The sequence below is a fragment of the Python bivittatus genome, unplaced genomic scaffold (genome assembly GCF_059951505.1).
Source record: "Python bivittatus isolate LINGU-HERP-01145 unplaced genomic scaffold, Pbiv_v1 ctg000000_np1212, whole genome shotgun sequence".
In the NCBI taxonomy this organism is placed as follows: Eukaryota; Metazoa; Chordata; class Lepidosauria; order Squamata; family Pythonidae; genus Python; species Python bivittatus.
The window spans coordinates 1103514-1129157 of NW_028277028.1; the positions used below are offsets into that span (position 1 = coordinate 1103514).

The 25644-nt window shown below is 38.7% G+C and overlaps 1 protein-coding gene across 10 annotated transcripts in view; it reads right to left on the minus strand.

Moving 5' to 3' along the window:
- The window catches only part of FHOD3 (formin homology 2 domain containing 3), a 330045-nt gene that overhangs the window by 46610 nt on the left and 257791 nt on the right, over nt 1–25644 (minus strand). For all 10 annotated transcript variants that reach the window (XR_015794612.1, XM_088133068.1, XM_088132739.1 and 7 more), the window contains 5 exons: nt 22504–23390; nt 11780–11938; nt 8968–9150; nt 3262–3381; nt 988–1149 (listed from right to left, as the gene is read on the minus strand). Coding sequence is in view for 9 of the 10 variants with exons in the window: in XM_088133068.1 (XP_087989194.1) it covers nt 988–1149; nt 3262–3381; nt 8968–9150; nt 11780–11938; nt 22504–23390 (1511 nt within the window). In the remaining variant the exon portion in view is untranslated. The remainder of the gene's footprint in view (nt 1–987; nt 1150–3261; nt 3382–8967; nt 9151–11779; nt 11939–22503; nt 23391–25644) is intronic.

The following is a 25644-nucleotide window of genomic DNA, read 5'->3' on the forward strand; positions in this document are numbered from 1 at the left end:
GCAATCCACTCATCAGTAAACACTCTTTCAGTGTGGTTTTTAAATCTGTTGTGGCTCTACCTAATAGATATGCCAACGAGCCCTTATTTAATTAACTTGGTAATCCGAATATAATGTTATATGTTTTACTGAAGTCAAGACATAATGTGCCTATAACATTCCTGCAATGCATTACTTACGCAAAGAATAAGTACTGTATGACTAATCTGACAAGGCTTGTTTTTCATAATCTGATGCTGACTTCTAATAATTTTTGCATTGTTTTCAAGGTGCTTATACACAGATTGCTTTATGATCTACTGTATAATCTTCCAGGATTTTGATGTCAGATGAACTGGTCTGTAATTTACGGGATCTCCTTTTCCTCTCTGTTGGAGGTAGCGACATTTGCCTTTCTCATGTAAGCTCATGTCACCCTTTCTCCAGGATTTCTCAAAGATAATAGATGACTGGCCAGACTATCAACGAATCCCCCCAGAACTCTGGGTGCTATTTTAAATCACCTAAAATCAGTGATATTCCCTGAACATGTATCTCTCAAACTCAAGATGGAGTCTTGCTTCTTCAACCAGGTCACCACAATTGCCTAGAGGAGCACATATACTCTTCTCAAGAAGACTGAGCCAAAAGAATTGAGTTTTGTTTCTTTCTTTTTGCCCTTTTGCCATCTTTGTAAACTGTTGTTTTTGTTGATAATATATTGACAATTTATTGAATTTCAAAACACTGTAATAGTTTGAGATTAAAAGAATAGACCATATATTAAAAACTTTATCAGGAATCTATTAAAGAGAAAAAGGAAAGGAAAATTTCTGTGATCTAAAAATTACAGTGAATGACGTAAAACAACTGTATTTCTAAGTTTACAAGGGTGATTTGAGAAAACTGATAGAAAAGCAAAATTTAAACGTTGCATGTAAAGCATTTTATGTTCCTTATGACAATGTACCCTGCTACTAGAGGATTTCCTTGCATTAACTGACATACCTTGGCTGATCTAGTGATGGCTCCAATCTCAGAATAAAGATCTGTGCTATCTGGGAATTTTTCCACCACAGTTGTACATACATGATGAAGAAGAGACTGTTTATGGACTGTGTCTTTGACTTCAGGAACCTTCTCAAGGTAGGTTAGTTCAAAGGCTTTAGTCTGTATGGAGAAGAGAAAAAGAAAAAAGAATCAAATAATAATATTAGCAATAATCATATTAAGTATATTTAAATAATGGCACTCAATTTTAACTAGGAGTGACTTTAAACAAGCAATATAATCTCAACTATTGATAACTAATTATGGTAAAAAAGCAAATGAGAAAAGATGTGGTCTAGAAGAACTGTATCTTCCATTTCACATATTAATAGGAAGTGAAAAGAATGATAAATTGCAGTCTAGAGGCACCTCATAAACCTGTTGTAATAATTGTGGCTTAAAGATGAGTAAGTCTTCAAGTTAAAATACAAACCAACATTGAAATGAATGGAACTGAGTGGTTCACCTATCTGTATTTCTTAGCTGGCCTAGAAGGATACCACAGTCAGTGGTACTGAAGGCAGCCAAAATCCAGCAGGACCAGAAAATTTGTAATTCACCTATTGCAGTCCCACCAAAGGTTATCAACAAGTTGACCTTGCAGTTCAGTCCCATACCCAGGCCTGAATCCTGACTGAAAATGGACCACATAATTTGTTTCATCCAGGGGTCTCCATAGCTGCAAACCTATAATCTTCTGAATTTTTCTCTAAAAAAGGAAAAATTGGAAATTTGTTGGTAACCATCCAAATCAGCTAGGTTGAGCTATGGCTTCTTGTGGAGGAGATATATTATTACTGTCTTTTCAAGGAGGGAGGAACAAACCCCTTAACTCAAGGAGCTTTCACCTCCTCCTTCACTCAGCTTCCTGTCACCCTTCTACAGCTTTCACTAACCAAGTAGGGCAGGGATCTAATACACAAACATGGATTATCCACTTCCTCAAGGACTACAGGTACAAACTGATCCCAAATGACTTCACGAGTCCTCCATGGTCTCAGCTGGACTTGGTGAGCCAACTCTAAGTGAGTATTATCCTTCAGGTTTATTTAATTACTTAAATAAATAATACATTATTTACTTTTCTAATTACTTAGAAAATTTATATTGCCACCCAACTCAAACATGACTCCAGGTGGCATACAAAACCATTAAATAAATATACAAAAGAAAAATAACACATACCACTAAAACAAACCTAAACCATTAAAAGACAATCAGGATTAAAATAGATTATAGTTCACCAATTGGGAACTCTACTCAGATGCTGAGTGAATTCATCACAAAAGCTGAGTAGACAATCTTCTGGCCTGGTTTTCCTTATTAGGAACCAGATCACTTTAAATAATGCTGCTGGGTGGCTATCTGTGCATGCAGTAGGAGTGGAGAAGTAAACATGCTTCATCATCCATGCCACCATGGAGTAGGCTTGAATCTAAGCTCTTACACATGTTTGAACAAATTCATTCTTCATTTTACCCCAGCCACGCATATTTCTTCTGCTGTATAACTCCCAGTTTTCCACATAAGTAGGTGCTTTCTCATCATTCCTAAGTGGGAAACAATATTGTGGTGGCAGTTGCCAATTGCTCTGTGCCAATAAATGGCCTTAAGTGTAGGAGGTAGATGTCTCTTGGCTTTGACTGAAAGACTGGGTAGTGAAGCAAAGGGCCTGTACTGACTTCAGAGTGAAAGGCACTAGCATCTTTCTACCCCTCATCCCACAATCACAAGGCAGCTGAATAAAAGCCCAAGGCAGAGAGAAAAAAAAGCAAAAAGTTTTTTCCCCCCCCTTTTGGGGTTCCCCTCCCTGTGATGTTTGCACTTGTTCTCACTTGCTATTACAACATTCACATGGACCTTGGTAGGTGTGCAGATGCCCTTTATAAGTGGGGCAAAATAAGATCACTGAATTGTGATTGTGGGGCTGAAAAACAAACTATCCAACATATAGTGACTGAGTACCAAAACAGAGCCTATAATAGAGATTTCGTTGATTTCCTGGCTGCGACAAATGAAGTAAAAAATTATATTTGTAATCTAGACATATAATTTTATATTTTATATTTCATATTTTGTATTTAATCTCTTGCATTTTTATTCTACTGAATTGCAATGTGAATGTGCCATATGATAAATAATAATAATAATAATAATAATAATAATAATAATAATAATAGGAATAAGAAAATATTGGTTAATAAGAATCAGTTAACAGTCAAATTTACTCACATTGGTTCCATTAAGAAAATTCCCAATAGCTAATAGAGTAGAAAGAATAAATCCAAAGGTTGCATTGTTCTCTAGCTGGTCCATTCCTTCCTTCAGGTCCAGAAGTGGTTCTGCAATCTCCTGTCATTAACATGGAAAACGTTCTTCTATATCAATTAAATCTTATGAACAGGCACTTTCATCCTTAATAGTGAATAATTCTTTTCAGGTCAAGGATGTTTCTATCAGTTATTTTTAATATGACTTCTAATTTGCTCTGCCATTTGACTGACCTGTCTATTCAGTGTTAGTACCTATATCCTCAATAATTTATAACCATTTACTTTACGCCTACCTATCCAGGATTACATTATCAACACTGTTAGAACTTGAAATCCTAGGGCATTTCAGCATAGAAGAAAGATATAACTTGGATCCCACGTATGGCTCTGGAAAAAAACAGTAGATCTAGCATACCTGTCAGGCTGTTCACAGGTGCCTAAAACTGAAAGTGATTTTTTCCAAGCACAATTCTCACAGAGTTCTGTTTAGCAAGATTAATTGAGATGAATAGATGTTATCAGAAGAATCCCAGTAACTAAACTATTTTTAGTTTGGAATCAATATATGCCATGTATTTTAGGGCAGAGTCATTTTGATTTTCCTTCTAACAGCCTTCGTATAACCTGGTGACTCTTCTTCTTGATAACAGGAAAGCTTACAGCTGGCTGATTATTTGATGGTCTCCTGAAACTATCTGGAAACCATCTCTTATAGTATCAAAAAGTGACTGCTACTTAAGTTCTTACGCAAGAAATGAAACCACCCTGTACTTATTGATGCATTTTGGCCTTTATTCATTGCTAATTTTAAAAAACTTCTGCCAGATATTCTTTCTTCTTTTGAAACAAATACATATTTAAAAATACTTCAATATTCACCTCACCCAAAGACTGTTGCAATTATAGATACATACAGTATGTGCAAGGAAGCACTAAATTAGTGTATAGTCTGAAATCCTTGGGTGTAGGTCCCTCTAAAATTTGCTTTGATTGTAGTTCTGACACAAGGAGGCATAATAAAAACATGGAATGTATTATTAATTGATTTAATTTATATCAAAATTTGTTCTTATGCTGGCCTCTTTGTTGTCACTGAAATACAATATGATGTTACTGCCTCCTTCCTTTCTTATTTACTTCTCTATCACACTGTTGCACTTTATCTATTCTTCAGCCAAGGAAACAAATAATCTGCCAACTTTATTCCTTTCTTGAGTGCTGTTAAGCTTACTAAGTATGCTGCTTGACATTACCTTTGCATTCTTAATAAGTAACATTAACCCATATTTTTCTAAAACGGTTAGTTTTTATTTTCATAATACGGTCTTCAAAGTCTTCCTTACTTTCAAAACTTGTGTTTTATGCATATCTTAAGCTATAAATGTTTGGGCCTCTTATTTTTGATTCTGCATGTCACCTCTTCCAATCCTGCCATTCTTACTGTATACTATATTCACTGTATATCTTTAGTACACATGGTGATAATATATATTTTGGTCTCATTCCCTTCCCTATTCTAGTTCTTCAAATTTAGTTCTTTTAGTAGCTTACTATTCACTGTCAAGAATCATGTATTTTGGCTCATGAATTAGCTTTAATTCATTCCACATTATGATATGATCTATATAATCAAAGGCTTTGATGGAGTCTATAAAGCAAAGGTAAATAGCATTTTTATATTTTCTTGTTCTTTCCATTATCCGTCTTAAATTAGCTATCTGATCTTGTGTCCCTATGACTTTTCTGAAACCTAGTGTTCAGGAATGTAGGATTTTAAAAATTAATTTTCTATTATGTGAATGAACTAGGCAACTCTGGCTTAAAATAAATGAAAGAGCAAATAATAGCAATACTATTGCTGATGTCTAACTGTGGATCTTTCAAGGAGGTATGAAGTCATAGTAATAGGAGATTACTCCAACATGTGATGGGAGACAAACTCTGCCAAGCACGGTCCTTCCAGGAAAGTCCTGACATGCCTTGCCGACAACTTTTTCCTTCAGACAGTCAAGGAGACACAAGAAGTTCAACTATCCTTGACTTAATATAAGGTTGACTTATTTAAGAAAGTGGAAGAAAATGACTATGTAATACTGGAGTTCTTGATATTAAATAAACTGAAACACAGCTTGATCCAGTACATATCTTGGACTTCAGAAAAGCAGAGCAGGAGAAAGTAATGGAAGAAGGAACTCAAAATGGGAATTCCTAAAGAAGGAGATATTAAAGTCACAACTGGAAACTATTATAAATAGGAGAAATAGTGGAAGATAGCAAAAGAAGCCAATATGGCTATAAAAAAGTTTAATGAAGACTTGAAAACAAAGGACATGTACAGGAAATGGAAAGAGGGCTGGGAAGATCAAAGAAAGAGCAAACTATAGAGTTGGATTTAGAAAAGTAAAGGCTTAGATTAAGGATTCTAACAATATAAAAAAGTTTTCCTTGGAATGGGTAGGGTAGGGCAGGGCAGGGCAGGGCAGGGCAGGGCAGGGCAGGATAGGATAAACAGGAGAGGACAGGTATGCTAGCTGTTCACGGAAGAAGGCAAAATACTAACAGATAACAAAGAAAAGGCAGATTGTGTAAATTTCTATTTTAGTTAAGTCTTTTCCAATAAAAAGTATTGTTCCATCAGAAAGTTTTGTAGGGCAAAAGCCTGAAATTGATAGAAACACTGTGATGAAACACTGTACTTTGAATGAGTTCCAATCTCCAGGACAAGATGAATTATATCCTAGAGTGCTGAAAGAACTCACTGATGCCTTGACTGAAGTTCTATGTATTATCTTTGAGAAATCCTAGAAAATTGGTGAACTGCCAGATAACTGTCAGACAAAAAAATCATCAGATCTACAAACTACAGTCCTAGCAGTCTGACATCAATATCTAGATGTTTCTAGAGCACATGACAAAGAGAAAATCTATAAGTATCTTGAAAACAATGTGGTCATCACCAGAAGTCAGCTTGGATTGTCAAGAACAAATCTTGCCAGACTGCCTGCACTGACAGTGAAGAAGTTATCCTAAGGAGGTTACAATTGCTCTCCTATAAACCCAGCGTCCAATACTGAGATTGTTCAGGGAAATGCAGAGAGCAATCTGTGATGTCTGAAGTGAACAATTTAACTTGCAGGCAATTTCCTCTTTTATATCCAAAGAGGCTTTAGTATGTATGAAACCACTACTCTTTGCCTTGTCAGAGAGCAAGGATTTATTAATATGATCATTTGACTGTTGCACAATTTTGTCAGATTGTTTTACTTGCCCTTTATCAGCACGCATGTCTGGAATGTGTGGCTTAGCTGGAGCTTCTGAATAAGCCTTAATAGACGTAGTGGCTCTGGCTTTGTATTTTTGAACAAAAGCCTCAAAATCTTTCTTCAGTGATTCCAGATCAGATGTTGAAATAATGAGATAACAGTTTGTGTTGTAAGAAGGCACTGTTCTGCCATAAACTCTGTTGAATACTCCCATGAAAGCCTCTCCATATTCTGATTTTGCTTCTTATTAACTTATTTTCATTTCCCTTGAGGTTAGCAGGTGAGTCAAGCTAAGGTTTTCCAAGCTAAGGTAGTCCCTCACCTTCTTTATGGCTTCCAAATTTGCTCTTTTGTAAAGCTTAACATTCTTGAAACTATTCAAAATATTTATTTGAGCCATACTGATTTTTCCCAAAAGTATCCAAAATGCCATCCTACATGTAGAGACAGATATAGTCTCGTGGGATGCTAGAGCATGGTTTCTTCTTATTATCTTTCAGCTAAAGTTAATTCTACTCCTTATAGGTTCGGCCCCATTAGCATTTAGAGATCGTTTCAAATCATCATGGCTTAAAAAAAACCCTAGATAAAATTCATTTGCCGGGCTTCTCTATGGAAAGTTTGTCCTCGTTAGATTTTGATAATGCTAAACTGCCCTGAAACAATGAATTTGGGATATAGAGCTCCAAACAATTTTAGGCTAGGTGTCACATCCCAAAGTATTTATCATATTCTTCCAAAAGGGTTTGCTCCAGCCTCCTATTTATCATCCATTACAATTCTGAAATTTGATAAGGCCTTCACTTCAGCCAGGCTGGATGCTCTCAGCAGTACTTTTTGGATGTTTTAAGGATACTATGTATCTTCGATTATGTCCATGTGGTGATGGCTCAGTAGAAACTCTAAGCCAGATGCTACTATGCTGCTCCCTATATAAGGACCCTAGATTGACCTTCATTTATCCAATCTTGTAGGAACTTCCAGATAGGGAGTGTGATTTCTACTTAACCTTACTTCTTTCAGACAAGGACTCAAAAATATCTTCCCAAATCTCCCAGTTTTGTGCTACTATCTGTACAATACACCGCACCATTAATTAAATTTGGAACTTCTTATAATACTATTTTTATTCTGTTTTATTATATCTGTTCTTAATTATTTTAGATCCTATTTATTGTTTTTATTTACATCCTATTATATTTGTTTATATTTATTATATTTATTGTTTTATACATGCTACCTGTATGTATGTATGTATGTAGGTAGGTAGTCCTCGACTTACAACCACAATTGGGACCAGAATTTCTGTCGTTAAACAATGCAGTCATTAAGTGAATCACACTAAATTTTACGACCTGGTCGTTAAATGAATCACTGCAGCTGTTAAGTGAATCACATGGTCCTTAAGTGAATCTGGCTTCCCCCACTGACTTTGCTTTTTGGAAGCCCCATGGGAAAGTCGCAAATGGTGATCACATGACCTCGGGACTCTGCAACTGTTATAAATAAATGCCGGTTGCCAAGTGCCCAAATTTTGATCACGTGACTGCAGGGATGCTGCAATGGTTGTAAGTGTGAGGACCAGTCTTAAGTCACTTTTTTCAGCACTGTCATAATTTTGGATGGTCGTTAAACAAATGGTTGTAAGTCGAGGACTACCTGTATATATGTATGTAACAGTTCTACTATTAGATATTTTATTGTATCTGGCCTTAGGGCTGTAGTAACTGGTTGACTGATTGAATCTTGCCAGACTAATCTTACCTAATTTTTTGATTGGGTAACTTAACAGATTTTGGAATGCTCTAACCATAATATATCTTGACTTCAGCAAAGCATTTGACACAGTACTACAAGACCTGCTAATTAGTAAGCTAGCTGGATGGATTTAAGTTAAAGATTGAATGTTAGAAAAAACTTTACCACAATAAGAATACGACAGTGGAACCAATAACGTGGAAAAGTTGTGAGCTCTCTTTCACTGGATGTGATAGTGGAAGCTAGTTAGCCATTTGTCTGAGATGCTGTAATATGGATTTGTATCCTGAACAAGGGGCTGGATTCATTTCCTTAAATGGCCTGTTCCAACTCTATGATTTTACAGTTCTGCCTGCAAGACTTCCCCCCACCCCTAGTTTTTCTACCAAAGTGCTACGGATGTTGAGAAGTATTTTGGGTGAGAGACTATTTCCTGATATAATTCTCATCCCAGTTAAAGTCCACTGTGCTTCAGATACGGCAATTAGGAAACATGGGCCTTACTGAATACTCTTAATTGTTCCTCTAGTTATTCAAAATGGTATTAATGAAGGGCTCAGCAGAGAGTTATTCACTATAGTGAGAGTAAATAGGTTACATTAAAATCCAGAAACAATTATATTTATTCAGCAATAAGAAATTACCTTTTCCACGAGCTCATAATCCATTTTAAATGCCCAGAGCTGAAGTCTAGGAGTGAGTTCAGTAATGGAAGACAGAGTCAGTAGGAACTGTTCAGCAGTACCCAGAGGAATATCAGGGTTGGCTAACTGAGCTTCTTGAATTTTCTGCTTCTCCTCTTCTGTGGGAATCATTGTGAGAATTTTCTAGAAAGACCCCCCCCGCCAAAAAAGAAAAATCCCATCAAAGGCAAACTACACAGAATGCTCACCTAAACTGAATGTATTAAAGCTGATCTTAGTTTTGTAAATTTTCTTGACAAAACTCCTAATTTTTCTTGTTAAAAATCTGAGAATGATTAAGAATTATCCACATCAAAATTATGCAAATATTTACATTTAACTGATTTTAATAATTGTTTAAATATTACAACTATTTATAAAATAATTTTTATCTTTTCAATTCTGTGCAACCATAATGTAAAAAATGGTATTTCTCTGAAGAAAGAGTCTTGTACCTGCATATCCACTGCTAACTGAAGAGATATGTACCGACTCAGGGGTTCAAAAACATGCAGCACCAGGACATCACATATACAGGCTAAAAACTGTCATAATATGTTTGGGGAGAAAACAGACTTGTACACAATCCAATCTTTTAAGCAAGAATGGTGAAATCTCATAAGATCTCAGTGTTCTCACATGAGATTTTGCACCACATTGAGAAAAACTGCATGGGTTACACATACAGTCAGGTCCAGAAATACTGGGACATCGACACAATTCTAACATCTTTGGCTCTATACACCACCACAATGGATTTGGAATGAAACAAACACAATGTGCATTGACTGCAGACTGTCAGCTTTAATTTGAGGGTATGTACATCCAACTCAGGTGAACGGTGTAGGAATTACAACAGTTTGCATATGTGCCTCCCACTTGTTAAGGGACCAAAAGTAATGGGACAGAATAATAATCATACATCAAACTTTCCCTTTTTAATACTTGGTTGCAAATCCGTTGCAGTCAATCACAGCCTGAAGTCTGGAATGCATAGACATCACCAGACGCTGGGTTTCATCCCTGGTGATGTTCTGCCAGGCCTCTACTGCAACTGTCTTCAGTTCCTGCTTGTTCTTGGGGCATTTTCCCTTCAGTTTTGTCTTCAGCAAGTGAAATGCATGCTCAATGGGATTCAGGTCAGGTGACTGACTTGGCCATTGCATAACATTCCACTTCTGTCCCTTTAAACACTCTTTGGTTGCTTTTGCAGTATGCTTTGGGTCATTGTCCATCTGTACTGTGAAGCACCGTCCAATGAGTTCTGCAGCATTTGGCTGAATGTGAGCAGACAATATTGCCTGAAACACTGCAGAATTCATCCTGCTGCTTTTGTCAGCAGTCACATCATCAATAAATACAAGAGAACCAGTTCCATTGGCAGCCATACATGCCCACGCCATGACATTACCACCACCATGCTTCACTGATGAGGTGGTATGCTTAGGACCATGAGCAGTTCCTTTCCTTCTCCATACTCTTCTCTTCCCATCACTGGTACAAGTTGATCTTGGTCTCATCTGTCCATAGGATGTTGTTCCAGAACTGTGAAGGCTTTTTTAGATGTCGTTTGGCAAACTCTAATCTGGCCTTCCTGTTTTTGAGGCTCACCAATGGTTTACATCTTGTGGTGAACCCTCTGTATTCACTCTGGTGAAGTCCTCTTTTGATTGTTGACTTTGACACACATACACCTACCTCCTGGAGAGTGTTCTTGATCTGGCCAACTGTTGTGAAGGGTGTTTTCTTCACCAGGGAACGAATTCTTCGGTCATCCACCACAGTTGTTTTCCATTGTCTCCCGGGTCTTTTGGTGTTGCTGAGCTCACCAGTGCGTTCCTTCTTTTTGAGAATGTTCCAAACAGTTGTTTTGGCCACGCCTAATGTTCTTGCTATCTCTCTGATGGGTTTGTTTTGTTTCTTCAGCCTAATGATGGCTTGCTTCACTGATAGTGACAGCTCTTTGGATCTCATCTTGAGAGTTGACAGCAACAGATTCCACATGCAAATAGCACACTTGAAATGAACTCTGGGCCTTTTATCTGCACATGTAATTGGGGTACTGAGGGGATATCACACACCTGGCCATGGAACAGCTGAGAAGCCAATTGTCCCATTACTTTTGGTCCCTTAACAAGTGGGAGGCACATATGCAAACTGTTGTAATTCCTACACCGTTCACCTGAGTTGGATGTACATACCCTCAAATTAAAGCTGACAGTCTGCAGTCAATGCACATTGTGTTTGTTTCATTCCAAATCCATTGTGGTGGTGTATAGAGCCAAAGATGCTAGAATTGTGTCGATGTCCCAATATTTCTGGACCTGACTGTACCTGCTCCACCTCAAGTTAATTAAAATTTACTATGTAGTATTCTGAATTACTCAGGCTCACACTGGAATTCAGGCTACACCTGGCTCCCGAACACACACCCAAACTAAACCTTTATGGAGTTGTATGATTTTTACATCTATTCCCATGGTATTGCCTTTTTTTTTTGGCTCTGTACTGGTTAATTGGAAAATAGAGGAAAATTTTATTGTGACATTGTAATGAATATGAATATGAATGCTTTGTTCAAAATTAAAATTGTGCCCTATATTGCTGATTGTTTTTAAAAAGATCATATGTCTGCAGAAGGAGAAAATGTTACATTAATACTAATCATATCAGTCCATTAAAAGAATTCATACATCAATACATTTTCAACCATTAGAACCTGGAAATAACAATATACTGTTTAACTTAATGCTCTGCATGGTTTTCTCAGTACCTCTATTCCTTCCTTATTTAAGGCATATTCATCGAAGTTCAAAATGGCAATCTTGATTGTCCTTGGATGTGGTAATACAGTCAGCCCAATATTAATAGCATTGCTCCGCTTGGAATCCAGCACAATGATTTCTTGCCTCTTGCCATCTGCAGCAGTTTTCTGAGAATAAGAAGCAGGGACTGTAAACTGTTATGTTTCTTTAATCATATACATACTTCTTTAAATAATTAAATCTTAACTATTACTTAAGTTAGTATAGCATATTGATAACATGATAATTCAATGATTTCTATAGTAAAAACAGAACTTATTTGTGATAGATTCTTTAGACTTTTCTTAGAAGATTCATGAGATATTTACTTGTCTGTTAGATTGTATCCCATCCTTCCTTCAGGAACTCAAGGCAATTTATACAGCACTCCCTTCTCCACAATAACAATCTGTATTAAGTAGATTGGACTGAGAGAGGGAGAGTAGCTCAAAGTAATTGAGTAAGCTGCTGCAGCTGAGGGCAGATTTAAACCTGGGTCTCCCTGGGACTAGTCCAATATCTTTTTTGTATTTTGTAGTAAGTTCATGTTGACAAAAGTGGCAGAAGCACGTATTTTGGAAATGGAGAAGAAGAAATAGCTTGAGTTAGGAACAGTTCTGCATAACTTAAAGTTGGATCTTATTGTCAATTTTAATTCCCTTCCAGAAAGGAACTGTGGTGCACTAGTGCCCCAGCTGCTGAAATCCATAATTCTTGCTATTTATTTATCAAATTTGTCACTGCCCATCTTGTTGAAATGACACTGGGAGGTTTACAGCAGAGATAAAATTCATTAAAATACAATACGAAACAGTCTCAATAATAAATAGCTTCCAAGAAAGATGGAGAGTTGGCGGATAGTTCAAGGGAGCATCGTCAGGGTGCTAAACACCCCTAAGGATGGTTAGAGCCCATCTTGCCCCAAGCACAGTGGCAGAGCCAGGTCTTTAAATCTTTCCAGAAAGCCAGGAAGGTAGGGGCCCGCTGCACCTCTAGCAGGGGAGAATATTCCAAAGGGTGGGGGCAACAGCAGAGAAGGCTCTCCTCCTGGGCCCCGCCAGCTGACATTCTCTCACTGACGGGGTCAGCAACATGCCCTCTCTGCCTGACTGGGTGGGACGGGTTGATGTAATAGGGATGAAGCAGTCCCTCAGGTAACCTGAACCCATGCTATGTAGGGCTTTAGAGGTGATAACTAACACCTTGAATTTTACCCAGAAGACTCTGCTTGTTCAAAATGTGTTCTGCAGAAAAAATATTATTTGCTGCTATTCGGTGAACATCTCTCTGATTTTCTTTTCCCAGATCAACATTAGTGAAATGTGAATTACTGTTTTAGGCTGCAGTAACAGGATAACATGAATGTATGTGATCTGTGGCTTTTAAACATCTGAGTAAGGTGTCATTTTTTTTACTGAACCATCTTGAATGTTAACACATTCTACACTAAAAGCAGTACATATTTTAACATTATTTAAATAATTAGCAATACATGACTCTTGATGCTATTTTGGATCACATGATGTGAACAACAAACAGTTGCAACTTCTCACTTTATTATTGTTACTGGCTGGAAGTCCTAACAGTAAAAGGTAAAACTGATAAAGAAGAGAGAATCTCAGATGAGTATGGTTATGTTCAAATTATTATCAATTATATGCATATCCCTTCATGTTTATTCTATAATAGAAAAAAGGTGAGAAGCCAAGATTGCAGAATAAAAGCTTCAGGATGGACCATTAGGCTACTGAGTTCAAGCAGGATTCCATATTAAAGCATGCCCAGTAGATGGGTGTTCAGCGTTCACTTCCAATGAATGCAGTCTACCTCTCTAGATAATTTTACATTCAAACTGCTTTTATTTTTATGAAGATTTATCCTAATATTTAACTGGAATCAGGCCTTCCTCTAACTTAGAACCATTATTCTGTGTTTCATGTTCCCAGCATATAGCACAAAGTGCAGTAGCACAACACAAGATGGATTGATGACTGCTACAGGATATATCGTAGAGCAGAGTAGGATTGGAAGAGATTACTAATACTGAAGAGCAGCAGTGAGTGGCCAGCAAGAATGTTGTTACTGTGGATTGGGAGAAAGGATATTAAGCACTTCTAAAGACAGTCAACACTACTGCTGTCAACTTGAACCTCAGAAATACTGTCTGTTTCTCTCCCTGCCATGTCTCTGAATTAATCAACTCAAACAACTGCTGAGAGTGGGGTTGGAAGAGAACCTTGGAAGAGAAGCAGGAAAGAAAGGAATCTCTCTCTCTCTCTCTCTCTCTGTGCTGTTTCAGAGTGCCAAGCTTATGTTTAAAAATAGCCTGCCTCCACCAAAGCTGACAGGCACAGGGGTAGTGGTTATGAGTGAGAGGGAGTTCTCTTTAGTGCACCCAGCAACTGCTTGCTCCGTTGTCAGCTATTAGCTGGGCTACCTTTTACTATGGCCAGCATTCTTCTGGAAGAGTGATAAACTCATGTTCAAAAGCAGCCTGGCCGTGGTTTAATGGCCTTTCAGAAGAGTGGTAAACCTGTTTAAAAGTAGCTTGAAAAACAGCTGACAGTCACTGTGGGGGCTGTGTGGTGAAGCAGGATCTCTCCTGTTTCACTGTGCAACAATGGAATCAGAGATAATGGATAAAGTGTCATTTCCCCACTTCTCCTGCCACCCAGCCCAGCTCAGGTAGCTCTGCCAAGGCTGGAAAAGTGCAGAAGGAGAGAGCTGACTGGTCAGTGCCTATCAACTAGTTGGAAAAATAGGTGACATGCACTGGCGAGGGATTGTCACATTTCACATTAATGAGATCCATCCCATGTTAAGTTAAGTAAAGTAAGAATATCTTCCCAAATGAAGCCACCAACCCCTTTTCTTAGCTTGCCTTGCACACAACCACCATTTGGCATCATCATTACATTTGCAGGATAGGGACTGGCAATGGGGGCAGCAAGTGTTATACTGATAATAGTTTCTGTTGTCTCAAATATGGATGAATAGTGCTAAGTATCCTTTGAAGAGGATCTGTCACCATTTAGGGAAAGTGGAAGTGACCCTAACACTTGCCAAGATCACCCTCCCCATAATGCCTCCTCCCAAGGTACACTTCTTCAGAATAAGGCATATGTGTCCCAAAGGAAGGACAAAGGAAGGAATAGTAAATACTGTTTAAAATGTAGCAGACAAATACCAATATGATGGCATCTGATCACAACTCAAGTAGATCAGAAATGTATTCCTGGAAAGGGTCCCATACTTCATTAGTTTGGGACAATAGATACTGGGGAGAAATATAGATACTGAATAAAAAGCATAATCACAGCTTGAGAAACTCATATCATTAGTGGGTGTGGTAGTGCATAGATGTAATACAAGATTGGTTAGATGTAATCTCTCTGAAATGAATATGCTAAGGCTGCTTGATGATCTCCCATCTTTAGTATTTGAAACTGCCCCCAATGTAAAGGGCTACTATGCTCCAACACTCCCCGGCCTCTTGAAGAATAATAATATTGAATATCCTTATTTTCTTGAGGGTTAGGGTTTTCTTAAGGAAAAAGGGGTCATTTCTTTTTGAGCACTAGCAGTGATGTTTCAGGAAATCAGCAAGATTTCTTGGTGCTCTCTTTGCAGTCAGTCAGATGTTGATGGGCCCAACAATACATCTGCAGGAGAAGCTGCAAGGTTATTGAAGGAATCTGCCTTGGCTTTGTGCTCAAAGGGCCCACACTCAGACTTTGCTGCAATAAGAACAATGCTGCAGTTGCTGAAGACATCTGTATCCTGGGGGCTTCTGGAAGTTTGGAAACTTCCTTCAATCCCCCATCAGCAACGGCTCACCCTCTTTGCATGATAATGAGGTTTTAAGACAGGGTTTTTAGTCTATTATAGTTTTAATACAACTCATTATGGGATTGAGTTTGGATCATTTTCATATTATTCAGAGAAGTTTTGTGGTAGACTGTTAAAGCCCTTTGTGGCAGGCACACTCAGGAAGTAAGAACCAACTGGATTTCTGGAAAGATCTTTATTGCTAATAGGGTAATTATTCCATATATACCTGGTATAATTAAGGGGAATTTCTCACAGTTCATCCCTCCCCTGGACTCAAGAACCTTTTCTATAATAGCCTTTCCCTCTCTAAACTGTAGTTATTTAAAATACTAAAAGATGATGCTGTTAAAGTGCTGCACTCAATATGCCAGCAAGTTTGGAAAACGCAAACTTGGGATTGGAAAAGGTCAGTTTACATTCCAATTCCAAAGAAGGGCAATGGCAAAGAGTGCTCAAACTATCGCACAATTGCACTCATTTCACATGCTAGCAAGGTTATGCTCAAAATCCTACAAGCTAGGCTTCAGCAGTACGTGAACCGAGAACTACCAGACATACAAGCTGGGTTTCGAAGAGGCAGAGGAACTAGAGATCAAATTGCCAACATTCGCTGGATCATGGAGAAAGCACGAGAGTTCCAGAAAAACATCTACTTCTGCTTCATTGACTATGCAAAAGCCTTCGATTGTGCGGATCACAACAAACTGTGGCAAATTCTTAAAGAGACGGGGGTACCAGACCACCTTACCTGTCTCCTGAGAAATCTGTATGCAGGCCAAGAAGCAACAGTTAGAACCGGTCATGGAACAACCGATTGGTTCAAAATAGGGAAAGGAGTACAACAAGGCTATATACTGTCACCCTGCTTATTTAACCTATATGCAGAGTACATCATGAGAAATGCCAAGCTGGAAGAATCACAAGCCGGAATTAAGATTGCAGGGAGAAACATCAACAACCTCAGATATGCAGATGATACCACCCTAATGGCAGAAAGTGAAGAAGAACTAAAGAGCCTCTTGATGAGGGTGAAAGAGGAGAGTGCGAAAGCTGGCTTGAAACTCAACATTAAAAAAAACTAAGATCATGGCATCTGGACCCATCAATTCCTGGCAAATAGAAGGGGTAGAAATGAAGTAACAGACTTCATTTATTTGGGCTCCAAGATCACCGCAGATGGAGACTGCAGCCATGAAATTAAAAGACGCTTGCTCCTTAGGAGCAAAGCTATGGCAAACCTAGACAGCATATTAAAAAGCAGAGACATCACCTTGCCGACAAAGATCAGCATAGTCAAAGCTATGGTTTTTCCAGTAGTAATGTATGGCTGTGAGAGCTGGACCATAAAGACGGCTGAGCGCCGAAGAAATGATGCCTTTGAATTGTGGTGCTGGAGAAGACTCTTATGAGTCCCCTGGACTGCTAGGAGGTCAAACCAGTCAATCTTAAAGGAAATCAACCCTGACTGCTCATTGGAAGGATTGATAATGAAGCTCAAGCTCAGATACTTTGGTCACCTAATGTGAAGAGAGGACTCTTTGGAAAACACCCTGATGCTGGGAAAGATTGAAGGCAAAAGGAGAAGAGAACGGCAGAGGATGAGATGGTTAGATAGCATCACTGAAGCAATGAGCATGAAACTGAGCAAACTCAGGGAGGCAGTGAAGGACAGGAAGGCCTGGTGTGATATGGTTCATGGGGTCACGAAGAGTCGGACACAACTTAACAACTGAACAACAACTCTAAACTGTCTTGCTGCCCCCTCTGTTTTCCCATGGTTTGTTAGGCATTCTAACACAGAGACTGCTAGAGAGGCTGGTTGACAGGCAGAGGGTAGCAGTAGCTGGAGGTGGGGTGCGTAGATGGCAGAATCCAGCATTGAAAAGCCAGGGAAAGACTGATATGGAATGAATGCATATACTGCATTTTTTTAAAAATAGTTCCTTTTCTTGTAGAGGATGGCTAGTCAGCAGGCTTTTTATATTGAAGAGGATGCCTGGTCAGCAGGCTACTACTACATATTTGTTTCAAGTCAATTCATTTTTCAAATGTTTATGAAGATCTGATGACAGAAAAATATCACAGATCACATATACAATACAGTGGAACCTCGGGTTACGAACGCTTCTGTAAACAAACTTTTCGGGTTACGACCAGCTCCGGCTGCAAAATTTTGCGTCGGTTTGCGAACTCTGCCTCGGGGTACGAACAGGATACGTGGCCATTTTCCCTGCTGACATGCGGTCGTGGCTTCCTGTGGGCGAGATCGCGGTAGCAAGGAGATGTTCGGTGAGGCTTGTGATGTGTTTCGTGGCGTTTTGGAAGGTTTTTGGTGTGCTTGTTAGCATGGCTCCAAAGAAACTGCAGAGCAGGCTTGGCAAGAATAAGGCTTTGAAGAAAATACTAACGATCGAATTGAAGAAGGAAATTATAGAAAAGCACGATCGTGGTATTCGTGTGACTGATCTGGGCTCGGAGTACAAGGTGGCGAAGTCGACCATCTCGACTATTCTGAAGAATAAAGATGCCATCAGAGGAGCTGATGTGGCAAAAGGAGTAACGATGTTAACCAAGCAGAGGATGCAAGTGCTGGAAGAGGTGGAAAAGCTGTTGTTAGTGTGGCTGAATGGGAAACAGCTGGCAGGTGATAGCGTTAGTGAGGCTATGATCTGTGACAAAGCCAGGAAACTGCATAGTGATTTACTGCGGAAAAACCCCTCTACCAGCGCAGCAAGTGAGGAATTTAAAGCCAGCAGAGGCTGGTTTGAGAAATTCCACAAGAGAAGTGGCATCCACAGTGTGGCAAGACATGGTGAGGCTTCCAGTTCTGACAAGGCTGCTGCAGAAGCCTACAAGACAGAATTTGAGGAATTCATGAAGGCGGAAGGATACGTTGCTCAGCAAGTGCTCAACTGCGACGAGATAGGGCTCTTCTGGAAGAAGATGCCGAACAAAACCTACATCACGCAGGAGGAAAAGGTACTGCCAGGGCACAAGCCCATGAAGGACAGATTGACCCTTTTGCTGTGTGCGAACGCAAGCGGCGACCTGAAGATTAAGCCGCTACTGGTGTACCATTCCCAGAGCCCTCGTGTGTTCAAGGCGCACAATGTGAACAAGGCCAGACTGCCTGTCATGTGGAGGGCCAATGTGAGAGCTTGGGTCACAAGGCAGTTGTTCATGGAATGGCTGCACGAGGTGTTCGCACCCACCGTTAAAAAATACCTGTCTGACAACCAGCTGCCTGAAAGGTGCCTTCTTCTGATGGACAATGCCCTGGCACACTCTCCAGCCTTGGTGGATGATATGGACGCTGAGTACGACTTCATAAAGGTCAAGTTCCTCCCCTCCCAACACCTCTTCTGCAGCCCATGGACCAGCAAGTGATCTGCAACTTTAAGAAGGTCTACACAAAGGCGCTCTTCACCAGGTGTTTCAATGTCACTGAGGAAACATCCTTGACTCTGAAAGAATTCTGGAAGAAACATTTCAATGTCCTCCACTGCATCAGCCTCATTGACAAAGCCTGGGAAGATGTCACCTGCCGGACCTTAAACTCAGCCTGGAGGAAACTGTGGCCAGAATGTGTCGCTGAATGTGACTTTGAAGGGTCTGATGCAGAGGTAGTGGAGGAGATTGTGTCCATGTGCAAGAGCATGGGTCTGGTTGTCAATGATGCAGACATAGAGGAGCTTGTTGAGGACCATAAGGAGGAGCTGACCACAGAAGAACTTGCTGAGCTCCAGAGTGAGCAACAGAAAACGCTTGGTGAGGAGCATTCCACTGAGGAAGAGGAGGACGGGGAGGAAGTGAGCAGTGATGTGCTAAAATCCATCATGGAGAAATGGAATGAGTGCCAGGATTTCTTTGAGAAGCACCACCCCAAGAGAACTGTGACATGATGAATGACAACGTGGTCTCTCATTTCCGGAGGACACAATCTCCTCCACTACCTCTGCATCAGACCCTTCAAAGTCATGTTCAGCGACATGTTCTGGCCACAGTTTCCTCCAGGCTGAGTTTAAGGTCCGGCAGGTGACATCTTCCCAGGCTTTGTCAATGAGGCTGATGCAGTGGAGGACATTGAAATGTTTCTTCCAGAATTCTCATTTCAGAACGGATTAACCGTATTTACATTGAACCTTATGGGAAAATTTGCTTCGGGTTGCGACCAAAATCGGTTAGCGACCAAATTCGGAGGGGTCAGAATGGATTAACCGTATTTACATTGAACCTTATGGGAAAATTTGCTTCAGGTTGTGACCAATTTGGGCTGCGACCAGAGTCACGGAACGAATTAAGTTCGTAACCCGAGGTACCACTGTATTATCTTCAGCCTGAATAGTAAGACAACTCTGAAACAGCTGAATTCAGGTCAGAGCTTACTACTGAATTAAAAATAGCTAGACCTGGAACTTGACCAACCTTTGCCACTGAAGGATATAGTGAGCAATTCATTTTATTTGAATTTTGGTCTGATTTCCCCCCCCAGAAAACTCACAATGTGGATTAAAATATATTTTAAAGTTCTGTAAATGACCAAAGCATAAACAACCACAATAGAGCACTGGCACAGCATGTGAAATCTGAGAATATTTCGCTGCACTTAAAGGAAATGCAATAGTTTAAATAACATAATTTCAGCTCTTCAACTATCTGTGTGAGGGTCACCGAATTAATCATTCTCAGGGCTTCATTCATTCAATTTATGTTGACTTTACTGTCCTTTTTTTTTTTAGCAATATTTCTATGTGTTGCAATTATTATATTTATTTTCAGACTTTTCAAACTCTCCTCTTAATCTGCATTTCAGACAGATCTACAACACTGAAAGAAATTGTGAAGTGTTCTTTACACTGAGTTCTTCCCATATGTTATATAAAGTCATGGATACACTAAAGGAGTTGGTATTAAAGCCAACTTGCTATTATTGACTGTTGACATCATTCACCAGCTTTCCCACCATATTGTGGTAGCAATAAAACAAAATAAAAATATATTATCAGTCTAATTTTTAGCATATTGTAGCATAACCTGTTGTGCATTAAAACATACTATAATTCTTCAGATATAAAAGTAGAATAAGAAACCTGAGTATCTTAGAGGCCATCTTTCCCTGGTAGTTTCTACTTTCCCTGTCCAAACAGCTAGGGCTCCCCACCTACCAGATGCAGTAGGAGGGGCCTAATGGCCAGCAATCTCTGTAACAGTCCCCCTCCTTTGGAATAGCTAATCCCCTGAAGCGAGGATAGACCCCACCCTCATGGCCTTCTGGAAGCCAATGAAAATGGGATTAATTGTATCCAGTGGCATCATCCCAAACAAAGGATTTAGCTCATTCATTTTAGTACCTAATTTGGGAGAGTAGATTTTGGATTTTATTATTTTAATTAATTATTTGATTTTCTGCTGTGTTTTATTTTGTAAGTACTATAAGCTGCCTAGGTTTCAGACAGTGGACAGATCTCATTAATAAATAATAGCAAATAATCAACAGCAAGCAGTGCAAACACTTTAAGAATGGTTTTCAAGATTCTAAATTTTAAAGGAACCTCAGTCTTTATGAAAAAAGGGGTGGGGGGAATGGTTTTATGGGGATTAGGCTTATCATCCAAACTGAGAACAAGAGAGTTCAACTTTTGTTGAATTAAAGCAATTCACTGTTTTATAATTAGAGAATACCTCATAATTCCTTTTCGCAGCCTAATATCCATGTCAAATGTTTGTATGAATTTCTGTCCTGCCACATGCTCTATGTATTCACTGCGACTGTTTTTTTTTTCAGAATGCCCATTCCAAGATCTATTATGTCCAAAATAGCCGAAATACTCACAGATTTGGTATTCATAACAGAGTTGTGTTTATTAAGACCTTTCTATAAAGAAATAAACCTGTGTTGCCAGTACAGACATCAGATGAGTATTTTAGATGAATGTGTGAAAACAGTGTGTGAACACTGATCATGCGAATTGGATGTATGAATGGCAAACAGATAAGAGAGAGTTATAAATAAAAATATATATGTCTGTGATTTTCTTTGTAAGGGGACCTCAACTTGTGTACTATGTACATAACAATTAAGTTAATCTGAAGTTCTTAGAAGGATATACTTATAAGGAAAAGATGTGGGACAATTTTGTCATTGTTTTCTTTACTTTCACGCATAGGAGGGTGACATCAGTATCAGAGAGCCACCTAGAGCCTATATGTAGGCCCTAATTGTACAGAAATTCTACCAGTAAAATTGACAAGTGACAAGAGTGTCAGAGGAGGTAGAGACCCACTCCTCTCTTTGTATGTACAACTGGTGAGAACATCTGAAAAGGACTATAATTCCACCTACCCCTGCTACATCTTTCAAACAAGACCAAAAATATGGTGTGTTTATGCATATTCAGGTATATACTTAACTTTTTTATCTTGATGGTGGTTAAACAGCAAAGCATTTGTACTAATTCCTACAATAGGACCAAAATCTAATCTTCATATGTGCTGTCCCCACACTTCCCAACAATATTAGAGACTCTTTATGTTAGCAATCTCAAAAGAAAACAAACAAACAAGATTTGATATTAATGTAATCTTAATTTTTTATGTCACAGAGATTTTTAGTGATAAAAAATGAGAAAGAACTTTAACTCTTTGTCCCAATTTAAAAGTCTTATCTGGGTACTACACAGGATATTGAACTTCACTGAAGGATTTAAACATATTAGGCAATTTTCTTGATTCTCAGCACCTGGTAAAACATTATTAATTATATATGGAAATCTGGTCCCAACAGTTTTTGAATTATTTATTATAAAGATTTGGTTTAGAGACACAAAGTATGAACACAATTAAGACATATAAAGAACAGTACCTTTGTGATAGGAAGATCTTTGGATTTAGTCTCGAAGAGGTGTTCTAGTTTGGCAGTGTCCACTTTAATAGGCTCCAGTTTTGACCACAGGAATCCTTTGCAGTGTCTGTTGTTCTTGCACTGCCATTCAAATGGCCTCACCTCATTCCAAAAGAGGCGAATGGTTTTCTTCTTTTTTATAAAGGTTGGTTGATCTCTAGGAAGTGGGGATGACCCTAAACCTTGAGGAGTGCTTGATAGAGGGGGAACCAATAAATTAGCAGAAGGTGGGGGTGGGAGAGGACACCCATAAAGTAATGGAGGAGGTGGAGGAGGAAAACCTAAAAAGGAAGGTACGGGTGGGGGAGGGGGAACTAAGGCATCACTAGGACTAATTTCCATGTCCAATATGTCAATATCATCCTCATCTCCTAAATCTGTAAAATCCATATCTTTGATTTTCAGTTTTCTTGGACTAGCCAAGAGTTGATCCCAAATATAGTCAGATTCTGTCTTAACCTGCACTGGAGTTTTTTCAGAAGTTTTTTCATTAAAATCACTTTCAGGCAAATTAGAAATTTTGGCCACCTCACCATTGTTGAATCTTTCTGCAAAGATCTTCACACTGCCCTGATTTTCCAAACTTCCGATCTCCATTTTTTTTACACATTCATCTTTGGCCTGCTTGGTAGTTTGTAGGACTGAAATCCTACTGGCCAGGCTGTTAACAGTATCTTCACTTGTATCCAACACCTTCTTTATATCTGCCTCCAGTTCTTTAACCCTTTCATCCTTGGGAGAAGGCAAGTTATGAGCATACAACATATCCAGCATGAACCGTTTATTGTTGAGGATGCTGTTGTATTGGTCGTTCACATCATCATCTTGTATGGGCTGTAACCACGGGCCTGAAATCACACATGTGAAACATTGAATAGTAAGGAATAACATTTGCTGAGAATCTATAACAAGCAGTATTGTTTGCAAACTGGAATAAATTTGATAGTCAGAAATGACATAACAGAATTGTAGACCCTATATACTACTGGGGGATGGGGGTATGTAAAGGGGTTTTCAAAGTATTTTGGGTGAAAGTTTCTTTATAGAATGAGTCAGATAACATGATGTACCTGACATCACTTTTATTATTTCTAATAACAGTGCTCATGATTTTTATTGGATGCTTTAATTGGATAGTCAGCACAACAGTCTAACATTAGTTATTCTAACTTCCCAAATGATGCTGAACTTTTCTTAGCAAAGCATCAATTCTATAGGATGCTGCCTTATATACAATGTGTGCAGTGATTTACAATAGCTTTTCGGGATTTTAGGCAGGGATTTTTTCCAGCTCCACCTAAAGGAGCAGACCATTTATGCTGAAAGCATGGGCTCTACTGAGTGAGGTGCTTTCCCATTAGGTGGAATTCTACCTGATAATCAGGTTCATAGAAAAATTCCCTTTTCTCCCTCAGAATATTTTATATGTTTTGTTGTATATAATAGGAAGAATAATTCTTCTATACATTTTTGCCAGCTATCAGGCATTAATAACCCATTTTCAGAAAAGAAAATAGTACTGAAATACTTCAAAGAACTTTTTATTATATTACTTAGGGTCCCTTGTTAACATTTACATTTAAGTTCATGTTAGAAATTTATTGTAAATCTAAGAATAGTAAGAGATAAAATAAAAACAAAAACTAGAAAATCTGGTGATAACACTAGCAGTTTCATGCCATATTTAATAAATTACAAGGAAACATTCAGAGCTCTAAGCAGTTGAGTCAAATTTTTGGTTGGTTTGTTTAATCACCCAGGCAACCATAATTTGTTAGAACAAAACTCTTGTATTGTGGGTGGAAAGGATACCATCTATTTACATTCTAACATTAAAATCAGACACAATAGGCCTCTGCATTTGTTCACCACATTCAGAAAAATCTTAGTAAAGATGATGAGAATAGTTATGCTTAGGACACAAAGAGAAATAATATATACATAATAAAAAGAATGAATCAGTCTTTATGGAGCTGCCCTTTTATAATTTAATTAAAAACTGAGAAAAAATCTTTAAGTGTGATCTTGCTCATATAATAGGTATTGTGTTCCAAATTCATCAGTGCAGATGGAATTCTATTCTCAGATACCATTCAAATGTCCATATCACATAAAAATACATTTAAAAATAATTTAAAAATGGCTGTAACTTGTTTTTCTATGAACCTCATCCATTTTTTAAATTAAAGCATGAAACGTTCTCACTCTTTTTTAATAAGCTGCTCTCCTTTATTTTTAAGCATCTTTCTTTTGAACTAGGAAGCTTATATCATTAATTTTCCTATTTAATTATCTAATTAATTGATAATTTAAAATTTAAAAAACATTATGTGAAGAAAGGGGAAATAGCTCTGATCACAAGGCCACTGAAGCCCTTATTGTTATTATTAGAAATTGCACAGCTCTTCCATTAATGAAGAGCAAATTCTCTTTGGCTTCACTCAGAAGTAGCTTGGTAATTACTCACGAGAAGGTAGAAAAAAACTAGCCAGCTTGCAAAGAGTTATTTTATTGCTTGTGATTTTTGCTTTATTTTATTGTAAAAAAAAAAAAAAAGCCCTCTTACGTTTTAAATGAGTTTTCAACTAAATCTCAGCATTTTGTTTTCAATATCCTGAACAGTAAGAATAACTCAAACACAGCCCCGAGATGCTGACAGGGACTTGAGGAGTAAGGAGTTATCAGCACAAAGCACAGCTCAGGGAAATCCAAGTTTAAGCCAAATCTCTGCAACAAATCCGTTGAAGCTCATCCAAGCTCTCTTTACGCCGGTGTTGTCCAAACTTGGCCACTTTAAGATGAGTGGACTTCAACTCCCAGAATTCCCCAGCCAGCATGGCTGGCTGGGGAATTCTGAGAGTTGAAGTCCACTCATCTTAAAGTGGCCAAGTTTGGACAAAACTGCTTTACGCTCTCTACATATGTCATTGCAAGGCAGCAGCCGCTGAGAACTGGCGACACAAAGCTTGCTTGAGGATTTCCGGCTTAATCGAATATGCCTCCCAAACTGCACAGCACTGGTGCACGATGCCCAAATAATACGCAGCAGGGCCCCAAAGCTTCCTAATCATTGGACAGCCTACAGTGCGTCTAGGTGCATGC